This window comes from Colobus angolensis, unplaced genomic scaffold, assembly GCF_000951035.1.
Source record: "Colobus angolensis palliatus isolate OR3802 unplaced genomic scaffold, Cang.pa_1.0 Scaffold109, whole genome shotgun sequence".
NCBI classification, from domain to species: Eukaryota; Metazoa; Chordata; class Mammalia; order Primates; family Cercopithecidae; genus Colobus; species Colobus angolensis.
Window position 1 is genome coordinate 9,192,709 of NW_012111919.1, and position 18,648 is coordinate 9,211,356.

At 39.2% G+C, this 18,648-nt stretch overlaps 1 protein-coding gene across 6 annotated transcripts in view; it reads left to right on the forward strand.

The window, feature by feature from the left end:
• Window positions 1–3,321: 3,321 nt before the first annotated feature.
• The window catches only part of NT5C1B (5'-nucleotidase, cytosolic IB), a 26,161-nt gene continuing 10,834 nt past the window's right edge, over window positions 3,322–18,648 (forward strand). Inside the window, exons 1-9 of one of the 6 annotated variants that reach the window (XM_011951239.1) lie at window positions 3,322–3,462; window positions 5,303–5,392; window positions 5,722–5,952; window positions 6,499–6,636; window positions 7,910–8,374; window positions 8,654–8,821; window positions 9,933–10,062; window positions 15,984–16,106; window positions 16,511–16,695. In XM_011951239.1, the coding sequence (XP_011806629.1) occupies window positions 3,433–3,462; window positions 5,303–5,392; window positions 5,722–5,952; window positions 6,499–6,636; window positions 7,910–8,374; window positions 8,654–8,821; window positions 9,933–10,062; window positions 15,984–16,106; window positions 16,511–16,695 (1,560 nt within the window). In that variant the 5' untranslated portion in view covers window positions 3,322–3,432. Of the gene's footprint in view, window positions 3,463–5,302; window positions 5,393–5,721; window positions 5,953–6,498; window positions 6,643–7,909; window positions 8,375–8,653; window positions 8,822–9,932; window positions 10,063–15,983; window positions 16,107–16,510; window positions 16,696–18,648 lie in introns of all 6 variants that reach the window. The other 5 variants (XM_011951243.1, XM_011951247.1, XM_011951254.1 and 2 more) reach the window with 5 other exon arrangements.

Consider the following 18,648-nt stretch of genomic DNA (forward strand, 5'->3'; position numbering starts at 1 on the left):
TGTATGTGTTTTTTAAGAAATTAATTAAACTTTAAAAATTTTTTCAAATAATTATAGATTCATAGGCAGTTGCAAAAAAAAAAATACAGAATGATTCCATTACCCTTTGCCCAATTTAGACATTCTACAAAACTATAGTACAATATCACAGCCCAGGTGTTGACACTGATACAACCAAATAAAAAATACAGACTTTCCATCACCACAGAGATCTCTCATTTTGCCCTTTTCTAGCTACACCCACTTAACTTCACCCACCTCTTCATGCTGGCAACCACTGACCTGTTCTCCATTCTGTAATTGTTGTCACTTCAAGAATGTTATACAAATGAAATCATATAGTATATAACTCTTGGGGATTGGCTCTTATTTTTACTCAGCATAATTCTCTGTGGAGTCATTCGGGTTATTGTGTGTATCAATAGTTTGTTCCTCTGCATTGCTGAGTAGTGTTCCATGGTACGGATGTGCCATAGTTTAACCATTCTCCTGTTGCAAAGTCACTTTAACAAGCTCTCAAATTCTGATGCACTCTCAGGCTTGAGAACCCCTGATCTCCAGAAAAAAAAGCTTTAAAGGACAGGAAATAAACACAGCACTTTTCTGGGTTTTCTTCCCACACACTAACTTCATGGTCCTCCTCAAAGGCATAGGGAAATGACTTTTTAATATTTCCACATGGCCAGGCGCAGTGGCTCACGTCTGTAATCGCAGCACTTTGGGAGGCCAAGGTGGAAGGGTCACCTGAGATCAGGAGTTAGAGACCAGCCTGACCAACATGGTGAAACCCCATCTCTATCAGATACAAAAATTAGCCGGGTGTGGTGGTACATGCCTGAAATCCCAGTTACTCGGGAGGCTGAGAAAGGAGAATTGCTTGAACCTGGGAAGTGGAGGTTGCAGCGAGCCGAGATCATGCCATTGCACTCCAACCTGAGTGACAGAGCAAGACACTGTCTCAAAAAAAAAAAAAAAAATTCCACCACTACTGTTAACACAATATTCTGTATCCTGTTTATCACTGTTAAGTAAATGCATTTCTTAAAAGATTCGTGTATTTATTCAACAAATGTTTATGGAAGTACCTCCCAGTAACTGTTCCAGGCAAGAAGAAAGCAGCAGTAGAAAAGATATATAGGTCACTTCTCACAAGCAGCTTTTGCTTCAGCAGGACCAGAAAAGACAATAAGCAAATAAAGTCTTGTGAAACAAAGTCAGGTTGAAACAAATGTCATGATTGAAAATGAAGTGATGTCAGGGTTAAAAGATGAAGGAACTGAGGTCCCATTTTTAGTGACAGTCAGAGAAGTCCTCTCTGAGGAGATTGCTTGAGAGCAGAGTTAACTAAAATAAGGAATTAAGGCACATGAATATATGGGCTGCTGCAGCAGATGGAGCAGCAAATTTAAGTCTTGCAACAAGAACATGCTCAACCCATTATATGGTTTGGATATTTGTCCCCTCCAAATCTCATGTTAAAAGATGACTCCCAATGTTGGAGGTGAGGCCTAGTGTGAGGTGTTTGGGTCATGGAGGTGGATCCCTAATGGATGGCTTGGTGCCCTCCCATGGTAATGAGCTATCAGGATATCTGATTGTTCAAAATAATTTGGGACCTCCTCCCTTCTCTCTCTTGCTCCTGCTCTCATCATGTTACACACTTGCTCCTTCTTTGCCTTCTGTCATGATTGGAAGCTTCCTGAGGCCTCACCAGAAGCACATGCCAGCACTATGCTTCCTGTATAGTCTGCAGAAGTGTGAGTTGAATAAACCTCTGACTCAGGTCAGTTCATGCTTTTGCACGGGCTTCCAGACTGTGGAGGAAGGGACTCCGGCCCACAGCCCTAGATTTGGGATGTTAGGCTTCCCTAAGGTAAGTCCTATTCATGAAACCTGTAACAGAAGCCTTTGCTCCTTCCCTCAAAGGAGTGCTAACAAGCCATAATGAGTTTATAATCCTGAATAGTAGAAATAAAACACCTTATTACAATGAGATGAAATTCACGTTAGCTGCTCTGGCCCCAAAGATAGAAGATTAAGAAAATAAAGATGCTCTTGGTACTTAAGGGTGTGATTTTAATAGAGAAGGTAAGGTTCTCTGAAGTTACTCTGAAACGTATAGCACTTACAACTTTGATTGTCTACAAAACTTATAAAAATATTAAACAATAACATCATAACCATGCAAAAACAAAAGACCCCCGTACAAATTTTGGGTACAATCGTGGGGGTTGGGAGTACAGTGGGGAGTAGAGGAGAGATGAAATAATTTAAACCCAGGCACTCTTACCTACAGTCTGAATGTTTTACTCACTAAAAGACTCCTTGGATAACTTAAATTAAAACCATCAACAACTTCCGACATTCATCTTTAGCTATCAACTTATCCCATGAAAACAGGCCAGAAACCTGCCTCAGTCCCTTATGATTTCATCAGCTCAGGTTGGCATGGCACATGTCTCCTATCTAAAGCCTGGGTGAAGATAAAAGGAGAAAACTAAAATGGAGAACATGTTTAGATTCTGTAAACCAGAGTTAGGGGCAACTTTTTACAAATATCAATCCTACTGGTAGCTGTATGTTCCCTGTTACTTGCCAAAATGAATCACAAACTCATTTGTGGACCCAATCATTTATCCATGTTCACTCTCCCAGACTTTGGGGGGCTTTCCTCAGATCTGGAAACTATTTTTGACAGCTGAGATTTTGTTCTAGACATGGAGTTTAAACCCGAGTTTGAGTTTAGCTTTAGTGTTTAAAGGGTTAAGGATGGGGCAGCCCAGGGTTAAGGGTTAAGGATGGGGCAGCAAAGGTAACATTCTACACTGAGTCTAGCCATGGGGAAAGGGCTTTGTCAGTGTCTTCCTCAACAGGTTTTGCCATTGAAAGAAACATGAGACACTAAAGCTAAACTCAAACTCAAGTCTAAACTCCATGTCTAGAACAAAATCCCAGCTGTCAAAGAGAGTCTCTAGATCTGACAAAGTCTGTCTGGCAGAATGAACATGGATAAATGACTGGATCCACAAATGACTCTGCCATTCATTTTGGCAGTACCAGGAAACACACAGCCACAAATGGGATTAATATAATGAATGGAAGAGAAATGTTTAAAAAGATTTAAAAAGAAGGAAGTGGTAATATTGATATTGCTACATATTGAACATCTGAACAATGTTTAGACATCAATTTCCGAAAACAAAGACAATGGCTATGAGCAGATACATTAAAAATGAAGAAATTTTTTTTTTAATTTTTTAAGAAAAGGTTAATCACATATTCACAGAGTCAGTTTGTTACTATGGAATCACATATGATGTCATAAATTTGACATTCTAAATGCAAAGCTTGACTGAGCAACGGAAGTGACAGGAAATGGAGCTGGGGGGACAAAAATCTGGATAACAACAAAAGAATTTCAACAGTTAAAAAATGAGTCAAACAACTCTCAAACAGAAAAAGGTGAGTGAATCGAGTGTCTTAGAATCTTGCCATGGGGCTGAAGAAATGTGGGTATCAGTCCATCATTTGCCTCTGCAAAGGCTCTGCAACAACCAAATAATTTCAGATAATGGCTTCATGTAGAGGAAAAGAGAAGGAAGAGAATAAAGGCAATGGAAAGAGCAGAGAAATGGGAGGAAGGAGAAATTTTTAAAAAACGAAGACAGAAAAGAAAAAGATTAAAACATGTAGTATACAAATCATTCCAGTAAGTCAGTATTCATTTAGCATATACTCATATGTTAGTAGTAAAAGGTAAAAACAGTGGCTGTCTTTGAAGAAGGCATGGCCTAGTAGGAGAGAGAACAGACAAAGGACAGCTCATTGCTCTGTATAAGTATATACAAAAGACACAAGCAACACAGGGCAATATTTCACTCTGGGAACTTCCCCCAGGTCACACTGAGCTGGGTTTTGAAGAACATAAGAGAGAAGAGGTGACCATAAGGAAATAAGGGTTGTGTATGCAGGCAAATACAAGTCACTTGGTATTAGTAGAACATAGTGATAAAGTGTTGAGTGAAGGGCATGCAAGTAGCAGGTACACAGGAATACATCATAAGGCTCCTGAGCGAACCAAGTGAAGAAAGTGTTTATCCAGGAATGAAGCGTTACCAGATTTACATGTCGTAAATATTACTCTAAATAAATACGGTGGACAGATCTAGAAGTGGAGAGGATTTAAGGCCATGAAACCTGCTCGAAAGGCTATATTCTAAAAACATAGTCCGAGGATGGTCAGAGGCCTGCAACAACGCAATGATAATAGAGATAGAAAAAAGGAACTGGATTTAAAATATCATTTGGAATTAGAAGTAAGAAGATATTATGGTGACTGCTATGTATGTGTATAAGGGGGGTGAGGGTTGATGAAAAGATTTTAAAATTAGTTCAGGAGCCGTACAGCTATGCCATTCTCTCATGCAACTAACATTCTCATGCAACTAACATTGATGAGATTTTTCCTGCATGCAAAACATAGAGCTTAAATGGATGAATATAGAGTGCTCTAGTGGATCTTGGTCTAACCTAGAAGTTGTGCTCCTTAAACAGATAAATAACACTAATCTTGATCACATTGCGGCCACTTACTTAGCATGAAACAGTTCAAATAATACTCCAAGAAGTATCTCCTCCAAATGAAAATGAAAACATAAATATTTGAGTAGAGTTCGACAAAGTGAGTTATCTTCTTGTGCTCTGTTACTTGGTTTTCCCTATCTGTTGTTAATTTGTTGGTAAGAAATCCCTTTCCACTCTACATCTATGAGTAATTAGATGATAGGAACAGAAGACATGACTTTCAATAAATTTGTATGAGATTAAGGTCCTTATATTTAGAAATCAAACTAATATTGGCGAGGCTAGATCCACAGAAAATTTGAGCTATACTGATGATGAAAATGAGAAAAAATTGAATTCTAAATGGTAAGGAAAAATAAGTTTCATAAGTAGCAATCTTCAGAGTAACAGAAAAAAAACTTATTCTACGTAAACAACTTCACAATTCTCTAATATTTCCTGTGTTATCAGTCTTTAAACAATAAATGCTTTATATCTCAAATCTATGAACCAACAAATTTCTGTATCAAAATTTGTTTATATAATTCTTTTTAATAAAATATGTGTTATCTTTTACTCATGCTTGTTAGAACAGGGGAAACTAAGGTCTAGAGTTTATATCTTTTTATATTAGCAAATAAATAAATTCTATGTTTTCTTTATCCCTGTATTCTTAAAGTCAAGATTCCTATTGCCCTGAGATTAAAAATTAATAAACATTCTTTGTTTCCATGTCAAGAATGAGCCCGGAATGAGGTCCTCAAAAGACAGTCTAGAAGCAGAAAAAAGAAAGGAATCTGACAAACCAGGAGTTCGTCTGAGCAATCAGGTGAGCCGATCTCTGTAGCAGAGGTGAGGGAATTAAGGAGCAGAGAGCATAAAGGAAAATGTTAGGGGGCAGGGAGTTCTGGGAGAGAAGACCAAGCTGTTGAGAATTGTATTAAGGCATCCCTAATGTCCTCATGAGGAGGTTAAGGAACTAGGAGAGGTTGGGCCCTGTCTTCCCCTCCATCCATACCCGAGTGTTCACTTAGAATGTGTGGAACCACAGCAGGCTCCTCTGCTCAGCCTACACAGGGAGGAGACTGATCTTTGTTCAAATCAGGGAGGGAAGGGGGTCTGGCCATCGCATTGACCACTTTCTGCACAATCTTTCAGATGAGGCGTGCAGTCAATCCGAATCACTCGCTGAGATGTTGCCCCTTCCGGGGTCACTCGTCGTGTAGACGCTGCCTTTGTGCAGCTGAGGGAACAGCCCTTGGCCCCTGCCGCACAATACGTATTTATATTCACATGTGCCTGTTGTGGGAGCAGGGCCAGCAGATCACCATGATGAGGGTGAGCAGAGATCGCACTACTGATTCTGGAGGGGAACCACAGACAATCTGGGTGAGGGGAAGAAAATGGCAAATAGAAACTCTTTTACTTTGCTGCTCCCTGGTCTCCTTCATTCTTGTTTCTCCTAAAAGGAAAGCTTGAGGGCTCCATTCCTTTTAAGCAGCTGCTTTAGAGTCCCCCTGAAACCTCAGTGGGGCACCAGCTGCCCTCACCTTTAGAGTCTGGTAAAAAACAATGGATATATCATTTCAGCATCAGTTAACAGGCTTATCCTTGAGGGAAGAAATGAGGAAAAGGGAGGAACAGTGGTGAACCATACTAAGTTCCATATACGAGGAGTCACAGTGAAAAAATATGTTTGCATCTTGGTTTTGGATGCTCTTTCAAGTGGACCCCCATATAGATGCTCCAAACAGAAGTGAGGACTAGACCAGAGTTAGAACAGTACACAAGAGTTCAGGTTAAGAGTCATTGAGGCCAGGGATCTTCTCACTGGGTGCTGCTATATTCAGCCTGACATGACTATTCTGCAGGCACATGTATAGAAGGAGTGGGTGACGGGGTGTTACACCCTTGGGTTTCTTCTTTCCATCACAGGGATCACAAGAATCATCAGTGCGGAAGACAGACTCTCGAGGGTACCTTGTGCGCAGTCAATGGTCTAGAACATCCCGCAGCCCATCCACCAAGGCTGCATCCATAGATGAGCCTAGAAGCAGGAACACCAGTGCTAAGGTAGAGGTAAAGATGAAAGGGAGGAGTAGATGATAAAATAATAACAATGGTTAATATTTATTGATGCTTTCTATGTGCAAGGCCCTGTTTATGTGCTTTACACGTGTTAGCTAATTTAGCCCTCAGGAGAACTCCCTTCTGCCCATACATCCCATTTTACCGCTAAGAAAACTGAAGTACAGAGGGAACTTGTTTAAGGTTTCACATTAATAAGTTGTAGAGCTAGCATGAAAACCCAGGGGCTCTAGATCTACAGGCTGCACACTTCCTCCTTCCTTCCTTAATTCGACAAATAGTTATTCCCTCAGAAGAGGGAAGGAAATGGTCACCACAAGAGAAAAAGAGTGTCAGATTGTGTGGGGCTTTGAGTCTTTAATTAGGCCTGACCACATAAGCAATTAAAAAAAAAAAGTTAGTTTTGAGATTAAGATTTTGGAAGCAGAGCGAATGATCCTGACCCAGCCACTGGGAGAGCATGCATTCCTACCCAATTCATCATCTCTATCGGATTTGACTCAATCATCTAAACAAAAACATCCTTTTTTGAGTCATGTGTGAAACAATCTGAAATCATACATGGATGCCTAATAACTTCTTGCTCACCTTAGTAAAGGAGATTTTCTTCTAGAATGGTCCTTTCCTGTTTAGGAAGATGATTCAATATAACTGTGGTTCCCTGGCACAAGGCGCTCTGAAGGCCCTGGGGAGATGCTCCAGTCTCCCAACAAGCGACTTTCCCAGCCATCACTCCAACATTCACATGGGGAGCGGGGAGAGACATGCCCCAAGGAGATATGTAGAGTGTTCTGGTGAGAATGTCTGGCCCACTTTGCTCATGGAGTTAACTGGAGGTCACACACTAAGGCACTGGCCAAGCAAGATCCATTCTGCACGCCCTCTGTCCTACCTGCAGGCCTCTGACTGAGTAGGTAAATGCCAAGCAGGGGACAGAACTTTGCAAACCATGTGTCAGCTGCCTAAGGGGGAGGAGGAGGACTGGGTCCTATCTACTCCAAACAAATAAAAATGTGCGAAATGCTTATGGGGAAGCTAGGGGAGAGAGAATGAAAGCAGACAGAAATATCAAACAGCTGAAGCCTAGAAATGTCCAGTTCCCTTAAGCCCTACTTAAGGAGCTGAGATGAACCAGCACCCATCCAAGGTCTAGGAATGGAACAGGCAGAAAGGACAGATCCTTGACGGGAGCTGGGCAGAGCTGGCCACAGGGACCCCGGGCAGGCCTCGACTTCAGACGCCCATTGTCTTGCTGCAGCTCCCCAGCAGCTCCACGAGCTCCCGGACTCCATCCACCTCCCCAAGCCTTCATGACTCCTCACCACCGGCACTGTCCGGGCAGCCCTCGCTCCAGCCGCCCGCGTCGCCCCAGCCACCCCGGTCGCAGGACTCACGGCCTCCCACGCCCCCAGAGCCGGATCCTGGCTCCGGGCGCAACACCAAAATGCAAGAGAATCCGGAGGCCTGGGCCCAAGGCATCGTGCGGGAAATCCGCCAGAGCCGGGACTCGCAGTCACGGGAATATTCGCGCACATCCCCCACCGCATGGAAGTCCTCCAGCCAGCGCAGGGGAATCTACTCCGCCTCCATCCAACTGGACCACGACTGTCTGCCTGAGCAGCAGCAGCAGCAGCGGGAGGATGAGGACGACTACGAGGCTGCCTACTGGGCATCCATGAGGTCGTTCTATGAGAAGAACCCGAGCTCCTCGCGTCCCAGGCCGGTGAGCGAGCCCGCCACCCCTGGCACCCGGGGCGCCCCTCCTTGCAGCGGGCAGCAGAGCCTCTTCCAGCCGCCCTCCTCTCCACTGCGCAGGGAGGTCCTCCCCAGTCTCCGGCTTCTCCTCCCCAAACCTCGGGGAGTCCCAGCCTCAGCTGTTTCCAGCATCCCACTTCTCCAAGCAGGGACCCGTGGTCCTATTCTCACCCTCCCGTGGAGGAGCCCCAACCCTGTCCCCTTCCTGGCTATGTGACTGTCCTCCCGTTGGCGTCCCTCTCTGCAGCCCAAACCCAAGAACGCCATCACCATTGCGCTCTCATCCTGCGCGCTCTTCAACATGGTGGACGGCAGGAAAATCTACGAGGAAGAGGGTCTGGAAAAGTACATGGAGTATCAGCTCACCAATGAGAATGTCATCCTGACCCCGGGTCCAGCGTTCCGCTTCGTCAAGGTACTCTGCAACCTGTCTTTGGTCCGCCAGGACCCTCGATGGCGAAGGAAGGACCCAGGCCAACCCTTGGGAGGGCATTCAATTTCCCAGATCATTCCTAGCCCACCATTGTCATTCTTGTCTCCTTCTAGCTGACCCAGGTCAGTTTATGATTTCGCACAGGCTTCCAGACTGTGGAGGAAGGGACTCCAGCCCACAGCCCTAGATTTGGTATGTTAGCCTTCCTAAGTGAAGTCCTAATCATGAGACCTGTAACAGAAGCCTCTCTCCCTCGAAGGAGTGCTAAGAAGCCATAATGAATTTAGAATCCTGAGTAGTAGAAATAAAACGCCATATTACAGTGAAATGAAATTCACGTTAGCTCTTCTGGCCCCAAACATAGCATATTAAGAAAATAAAGATGCTGTTGTCACTTAGGGGTGTGATTTTAATAGAAAAGGTAAGGTTCTCTGAACTTACACTGAAATGTATAGCACTTACAACTTTGATGTGCTTATATAAATATTACACAGTAACATTATAACTATGCAAAAACAAATGACACCTCTACAAGTTGTTGGTAGAATGTACTTATGAGTCACAGTAAAAGCATGGGCAGGAGCTACAAACCTAAAGATACATGTTAATACACAAAGTACTCTCTTTGATAGCATATATACCAAAATTGGAACAAAACAGACAATTTGCATGACCTCTGGGCAAGGATGACATGCAGATTCATGAAGCAGTCCATATTTTTCAAAATTAAAAAACAATCATTAGATGATCAATAAAAGCAGATTTTAAAAATCAATCAAACATAGACAAAGCATAAAACGGTTAGCCTGACCCTACTCTCTACCTGTGCCCCAGAGATAATTCTAGTGAACCCAAAGTTGAAACAATTCTCAACAAACATTACTGATGTATTCTGAACATTAACTGAGTTCCTATGAATGAGCGGTTGATAATACAGAAATACATGGGATAAATCTTCCTTAAAGGAGCCAGAATCTCTCAGAGAAGATTCTTCAGAGCTTGAATTTGACTCTGATGAGATGCTTCCTCTGTAGCCTCCCCAAAACCACCTTGCCTGCCCCTCTTTACACACATTCATGTTTGTAACCTGCAGGCACTACAGTATGTCAATGCTAGACTCCGTGATCTATATCCTGATGAACAGGACTTATTTGATATTGTACTGATGACTAATAACCATGCCCAAGTGGGAGTGCGGCTTATAAACAGCGTCAATCACTATGGTAAGTAAAATAAATACCATGTGGAAGAACAGCTCTCTGCTCTGAAAGAGAGAAGCCATGTTATTTTGCTAACTGTGGCTTAACCAAATGCAGTGTCTTTGATACTGACACCGCCTTCTGCGCCAGGAATGTTTATTTGCCTATGTCAGAACAAGAGAGGCCACGTTAATTTTTAACTTCAGCACAGAGTTGGGCTCAAAGCTCTGGACTTAACTTGTCAAGTGTGAATTTCAAAGTCTTAATCCTAGGTCCTGCAATATATTTCTCTGTTTTATGTTTTTCACTTCTGAACTTGACTTCAAGGAGCCGTCAACCCAAAGGTTTTTACTGTGTGATCAAACTTCTTGCTCACCACAGATTCGTGTTAAAGGTTTAAAGGTTTTCACCTCTCCTTTCCACTCTTAAAATCTGATTGTCCCTGGCTGCTTTCTCTCCCCACACATAAAATAATTTACATGGAAAATTTGATTGATTCTAGTCTCTTCAGTGTTTCTATCAGTGTGTTGGGGACTTTAAGAGAAAGTTCCAACTTTTCCTATTATGGAACTACCTGAATTATTTCAGGCACAATTGGCCTATTTTCTAAATGGGTGTGTGAAGTTAAAATAACGTTTAAATTGGGCATATTTACAAATAATCGAGATATAAGTTATGAGTTTTACTTTATATTATTCTAACTATAGTTAGAATAATAAAATAGAATATAGGCTGGAATCATTGAAGTACATTTAAAAACATTTTTGCCTTTTAAAAGTGTAGTCTTCGTAGTGTTATGAAGTAAAAAGAGAGAACATAAAAATTTAACATAAATGACTGCCATATAACAATCACCTAGTAAACAACAGCTAGAATTTAACATTGATTTAGTAGGTGATTAAGGTCTATCTATCCCTCACCACGCTGACCTATCAAGGCTGGAAGCATAAGAAATCAGTTATTTCCCTGTTAATTCTGCTGATGAACTGATTGTGTACAACCTTCTCATGCAGCCTTGTTCATGGAATAAAAATCTTTTGACCCAGAAGAGTTAGTTACTTCCTTCTGTGGGTACTGAAAGCAATTCGTAACTCTGTCTGCCGGGGTCTTTATTATAACAAATGTTTTACATGCCAGGCTCCTCAGTGAACTGTGATCTCCTTAAGAAGAGGGATGATGCTTTAATCATTTCTAGAGTCTCGGTGTCACCAAATAATTTCTGGGTGATGAAATTCACATGATTTAGGGATTTGTAGAGCACACTTTTGTGCCACATATGCCCAACATTGACATGAGCGAAAAAATGAGAGCATTTTCTAATACCAAAGCAGATAGTTCCACCAAGACAGTTAATGGACCTGACCGACTCTCCTGGTCCATACAGATGATAAACAACTAACTAGACAGTATTCTGCTTTATATCATGTGTAGCTACCCAGTTTATCATATATCTAAAAAAAAATCCTTTGAATTGGTACATATTCTATCATATGGATAATCCTATACTTTATATAACTACTGTCACATTGTTGAACATTTTGCTTTTATAAATAACCCTAAACTGAGACCTTTCTATAGAAATCTTTATCAGAATTTCAGAATATTCCTTTTTAAAAAAATAAGGAGTCTTAGGTCAAAAGGTACAAAGCTGCATATCATCAAATCACTTTCTAGACAGCTTGTACCAATGTATACTTTTACCCATAGTATATGAAGGTGCCTATTTTACAAACCCCTTACAGACAGCCAGTGTTATTTTGTAATAGTTACTGATTTACAAAAGCATTATTATATTAATGTTTAATGATGATAATTCACTGTTATATGACTAAATTGCATGTCATGAGGGTTTGGTGTAGAGATTACTTCATTACCTAAGTAATAAGCATATTACCCAATAGGTAATTTTTCAATCTTTATCTGCCTCCCACCCTCCACCCTCAAGTAGGCCCTGATGTCTATTGCTCCCTTCTTTGTGTCCATGTGTACTCAATGTTTAGCTCCCACTTATAAGTGAGAACATGTGGTATTTGGTTTTCTGTTGCTGCACTAATTCACCTAGGATAATAGCCTCCAGCTCCATCCATGTTGCTGCAAAAAGGATGATCTCATTGTTTGTTATGGTTGTGTTCCATGGTATATATGCACTATATTTTGTTTATCCAGTCCATCATCAATGGGCATTTAGGTTGATTACATGTCTTTGCTATTGTGAATGGTCCTGCAATGAACATTTGTGTGCATATATATATTTTTTTCTTCTTTTTTTTTTTGAGACACAATTTTGCTCTTGTTGCCCAGGCTGGAGTGCAATGGCACTATCTCAGCTCACCGCAACCTCTGCCTCCCGGGTTCAAGTGATTCTCCTGCCTCAGCCTCCTGAGTAGCTGGGATTACAGGCATGTGCCACCACGCCCAGCTAATTTTGTATTTTTTTAGTAGAGGCGGGGTTTCTCCATGTTGATCAGACCAGTCTCAAACTCCTGACCTCAGATGATCTGCCCACCTCAGCCTCCCAAACTTCTGGGAGTACAGGCGTGAGCCATCATGCCCTGCCATACATATATTCTTATGGTAGAACAATTTATATTCCTTTGGGCATATACCCAGCAATGGGACTGCTGGGTCAAATGGTAATTCTGTTTAAAATTTGTTGAGAAATCTGCAACATGCTTTCCATACCAGCTGAACTATTTTACACCACCAAAAGCAGCACGTAAGTGTTCCTTTTTAACCACAACCTCATCAGCAGGTCAGTTTTTGATTTTTAACAGTAGCATTCTGATTGATATGAGATGATAATCTCATTGTGGTTTTGATTTGATTTTCTCTAATCATTAGTGAGGTTGAGCATTTTTTTCATATGCTTGTTGGCTGCATGTATGTCTTTTGAGAAGTATCCAGTCATGTCCTTTGCCCATTTTTTAATGAGGTTGTTTCTGCTTGTTAATCTGTTTAAATACCTCACAAATTCTGGATTTTAGACCTTTGTTAAAAGCATAATTTGAAAATATTTTCTTCCATTTTATAGGCTGTCTGTTTACTCTGGTGATAGTTTCTTTTGCTATACAGAAGCTGTTTAGTTTAATTAGCTCCCATGTGTCAATTTTTTTCTTGTTGTTGCAATCGCTTTTGGTATCTTCATCATGAAATCTTTACCAGAGCCTGTCCAGATTGGTATTTCCTAGATTTTCCTCTAGGGCTTGGGCTTTGGGTTTTACATTTAAGTCTTTAATCCATCTTGAGTTAATTTTTGTATCTGGTGAAAGGAAGGGGTCTATTTCAATCTTTGGCATATAGCTAGCCAGTTATCCCAGCACCATTTATTGAATACAGAGTCCTTTCCCCATTGCATGTTTTTCTTGACTTTGTTGAAGATCAGATGGTTGTAGATATATGGCTTTATTTCTGGGTTTTCTAACCCATTCCATTGGTCTATGTGTCTGTTTTTGTACTGGCACCATGCTGTTTTAGTTATTGTATCTTTGTAGTATAGTGTGAAGCTTGGTTATGTAATGCCTCCAGCTTTGTTCTTTTTGCTAAGGTTTGCTGTGGCTATTCAAGCTCTTTTTTGATTCCATGTGAATTTCCAAATAGTGTTTTCTAACTCTGTGAAAAATGTCATTGGTAGTTTGATAGGAATAGCATTGAATCTGTAAATTGCTTTGAGCAGTATGGCCATTTTAACAATATTGATTCTTCCTATTCATGATCATGGGATGTTTTTCCATTTGTTTGTGTTGTCTTTCATTTTTTTTCAGCAGTGTTTTGTAATCCTTTTAGAGATTTTTCACCTCCATGGATAGCTGTATTCTTAGGTATTTTAATTTTGTGTGTGGTGATTGCAAATGGGATTGCATTCTTGATTTGGCTTTTAGCTTGAACACTGTTGGTATATAGAAATGCTACTGATTTTGCACATTAATTTTGTATCCTGAAACTTCTGAAGTTATTATCAGAGGTAGGAACTTTGGGGCAGAAACTATGGCATTTTCTAGGTGAAAAATCATATCATCTTCCAAGAAAGATAATCTGAGTTCCTCTCTGTCTATTTGAATGTCTTTTTTCATTCTCTTGCCTGACTGCTCTGGCTAGGACTTCAGGACTATGTTGATTACAAACAGTGAGAGTGGGCATCCTTGTCTTATTCCAGTTCTTCTAGCTTTTGCCCATTCAGTATGATGTTGGCTCTGGGTTTGTCATAGATGGCTTTTATTATTTGAAGTATGTTCCTTCATGGTTGAGGCTTTTTTGGGGGAGGGGTTAACATGAAAGGATGTTAAATTTTATTGACAGCCATTTTTGCATCTATTGAGATTATCATATAGTTTTTACTTTTAGTTCTATTTATTTGATGAATCACATTTATTGATTGGTGTATGTTGAACCAACTATGCATCCTAGGAATAAAGCCTACTTGATCATGGTAGATTAGCTTTTTGATGTGCTGCTGGATTTGGTTTGGTAGTATTTTGTTGAGGATTTTTGCATCTGTGTTCGTCAGGGATATTGGCCTGAAGTTTTCTTTTTTCTGTGTCTCTGCCACGTTTTGGTATCAGAGTTATGTTGACCTCATAAAATGAATTAGGGAGGAGTCTCTCCTCCATAATTTTTTACAATAGTTTCAGTAGGATTCATACCAGTTCCTATATGTCTGGTAGAATTTGGCTGAGTATCCATCTGGTCCAGGGCTGTTTATGGTTGATAGGCTCTTTATTACTGATTCAATTTAGAAACTTGTTATTGGTCAGTTCAGAGTTTCAATTTCTTCCTGGTTCAATCTTGGGAGATTGTATTTTTCCAGGAATTTATCTATTTCTTCTAGGTTTTCTAGTTTCTATGCATAGAGGTGTTTGTAACAATCTGAGGAGTTTTTGTTCTTACTATTTCTGTGAGGTTGGTAGTAATGTCACTTGTGTCATTTCTGATTGTGTATATTTGGATGTTTCTCTCTTTTTTTCTTTGTTAGTCTAGCTAGCTGTCTATCGATCTTATTTATTCTTTCAAATAACAAACTTTTGGTTTTGTTGATTTTTCGTATTTTTTTCCACATGTCAATTTCATTCAGTTCAGCTTTGATTATGGTTATTTCTTTTCTTCAGTTAGCTCTAGGGTTAGTTTTTTTCTTTCTTTTTTTTTCTAGTTCCCCTAGGTGTGATGTTATGTTGTTAATTTGTGATCTTTCTATCCTTTGATAAAGGTGTTTCATGCTATAAATTCCCCTCTTAACAGTGCTTTAGATATGTCCCAGAGATTCTGGTATGTTGTATCTTTATTATCATCAGCTTCAAATAATTTCTTGACTTCTGCCTTCATTTCATTGTTTACCCAAAAGTCATTCAGGAGCAGGTTGGTTGTTTACTTTCCATGTAATTGTATAGTTTTGAGATAAAGCCTTTTTTTTTTTTTTTTTTTCTGAGACAGAGTCTCACTCTGTTGCCAGGCTGGAGTCCAGTAGCACGATCTCAAGAGCCACATCTTAGTAGACCTTTATAGTAAGTGAGCAGGCTGTAGTTCAAGAAAAAGTACCCTGTTCTAACCTAGACAAGAGTCAAACACTTGGGCTCAAGTCTGCTCTATGCATCTAAATCAGTGTGTTAGATTAAGTCTTCATGTCTAACTTTCCTTTCCTGTAATGAAGATAATAATAGCTTCAGTATGGTTGTGAGAATAAAATGGCATGATCTATGTGAATATACTATGCACATAAACTATAATGTACCAAACACAATCACTATTACATAAAATAGTTGAGGAATTTTAAATATTGGTGCTATAAGACGATTTTAAAAGTTTATTTCTAAGGTAACTTTCCTTTAGGTTCACAAATAAAGCCAGTTGAATTTACAAATGAGCTCAGTTATCTGTAAGGTAACTTTTACTTGGATTTACAGCATTTTGTCTTTAATCGCTGTCATAACAAAGTCTTTCTTGTCTGATAATAGGCTTACAGATTGACCGCTTCTGTCTGACCGGTGGAAAAAACCCAATTGGCTATTTGAAGGCATATCTTACCAACTTGTATATTGCTGCAGATTCTGAAAAAGTGCAAGAGGCAATACAAGAAGGTATTAGTCTGATTTTATTCCTCTAGTTAACAAAGAGGTTTACACTAATGGTTACTTACATTGAGTTTTGCGTATGATTATGAGGCTTATGGTCTTGTTGGATATTCTTCTGAAGTTTTTCCACGTGGGGCAACACTTAAGTCTGTCCTTTAGAGCTTTGACTTTCCTGGAAATGGACATCCTCAGTAATTGTCCTACAATCCATTTTACATGTTCCCATCCCTATAGAAACAGAGGCAGTGCATAGACAACTGTTCTGAGATCTGTGGTTGTGAAGAGGAGTTGAGCCATCAGGTAATAGCTAGAGAGAAAACATAAGGTCTGGGAGAATTTGTTTTTTTAATGGTAGAAACTATAACTCATAGACCTGAGAAGAGTATTAATGAGTCTCCATAATCTATCAGGTATTGCCTCTGCCACAATGTTTGATGGAGCCAAAGACATGGCTTACTGTGACACCCAGCTCCGTGTAGCCTTTGATGGGGATGCTGTCCTCTTCTCTGATGAGTCTGAACATTTTACCAAGGAGCATGGGCTGGACAAATTCTTCCAGTATGATACATTATGTGAAAGTAAGCCTCTTGCTCAGGTAGGTTCAATGAATGCTAATTAATTTTTATGTACTTATTTATTTATTTATTTTATGTACTTATTTATTTTCTATTCTATATAAATATCAATACTGGTCCATTCTGATGAATGTTTAAGTTATTTTAGGCAGGCCAGTCCTTCTTACTGTCTTATCTTTGGAGCTTTCTCTCTTTCTTCCATGAATTGCTCACTTTGATGCATTCACTGCTGACAACTTTATTTTTAATTTTAACCTTATTTTACCTATACTTTTGGAAATGCTTGTATGATCTTTCCATAATAAGAAGTCTACCCTCTCCAAATTGAGAGTAACAGGAAATACTACTTATCAATAAGCCACTACTACATAATAAATTCTCAAAATAGTAGGGTCATTTCCAATAGATTAGAGTAAGCATTTGTTGAATCTCTGTCCTTGACTTCAAACTCAAGAAAGGCATTGCTTAATTGAGAAAATATGCACAACTAAGAACTTGAACTGAATCAAATAATGATCCTCAAACAAGTGCAAATTATGAATATGTAATCAAACTGAAACTAAATATTTAGATTTTTTTGAATTAGTGCTGTTGAGTACCTTTCAATGCATCCATAAACCGAAGTGTCAAAATCAAGGTCGAAAATGAACAGAACCTATAACGTTTGAACAAAAGGAAATCTGAGATCAAAATGTCATTTAATCTGAATCTAAAGTTATAGGTCTTTTAATTTTATTCTATCAATTTTCCCAAGAAATTTAATTGTCCTTTTTCTCAGTTCTTCCTGAACTTAAGTTAAACTTAAATATTGCTATTTTTATATAAATTTATAAAAGTATGAATAGACTAACTGAAAGTTGAAAAGATTTTCTACTTTGTCACCTCTCATTAAAGCAAGGAATATTTAAACTATGAGTGTATGTGTTCAACTTCATATTCTCTTTCTAAATAGCTCCTTTGGAAAGCTTAACCTAGTGTTATAAAGTTCGGTATTAACAAAGCTTACTATTGAGAAGAAAATTATTTGTTATATTTTATATCAGTCTACTCTGCTGAAATTCAGAGCCGTTCACCATTATTGAAATGTGGAAATCCTCCATAAAAAGAACACTTAAACAAAAACACTTCAAAGAAAGCATTGCTTCCAGACAAATATTAAAGTAGTCTTTTCTCATCTGACGTAAATAATCTAAATTTCTTTTAAATTTTACATTTTTCAGTTCTTTTCTCATGTTGTACTTTGTTCTTTTCTTCAGTTTTATTGAGTTATACTTAATTTTTAAAAGTTGCACATATTTAATGTATACATTTTGATGAATTTGGACATATACATACACACATGATACTGTCACTACAAATAAGGTAATAAACATATCCACCACTCCCAAAAACTTAACTTTTCTCCTTGTCTTTTAAAAATTTTTTTGTTTTGTGGTAAGAACACTTAGCATAAGATCTATCCACTAAACAAGTTTTTAAGTGTACAATACCATATTGTTAACTATAGGCACTACATTGTACAGCAGATCTCTAGAATTTATTCATCTTAGCAGGTCTTCCAGGTCTCATCCATTTTGTTACAAATGGTAGTATTTCCTTCTTTTTAAAGGCTGATTAATATTATGTTGTGTCTTATCCCACATTTTCTCTATCCATTCCCGTGATGATGGACATTTGGGTTATTTCCAAATCTTGGCCATTGTGAATAATGTTGTAGTAAACATTGCAGTTTACATAGCTCTTTGAGATCCTGCTTTCATTTCGTTTGGATATATACTCAACAGTGGGATTACTGAATCATTTGGCAGTTGTTCTGGTTTTAGTTTTTTTTGAAAAATTTCCATTCTGTTTTCCACAGCGGCTACACAATTTTACATTTCTGCCCACAGTGTATAAGGGTTCCACATTCTCTACATACTCCCCCACCATTTGGTATCTTTGTTTTTTGTCTTCTTCTTTTTTTTTTTTTTTTT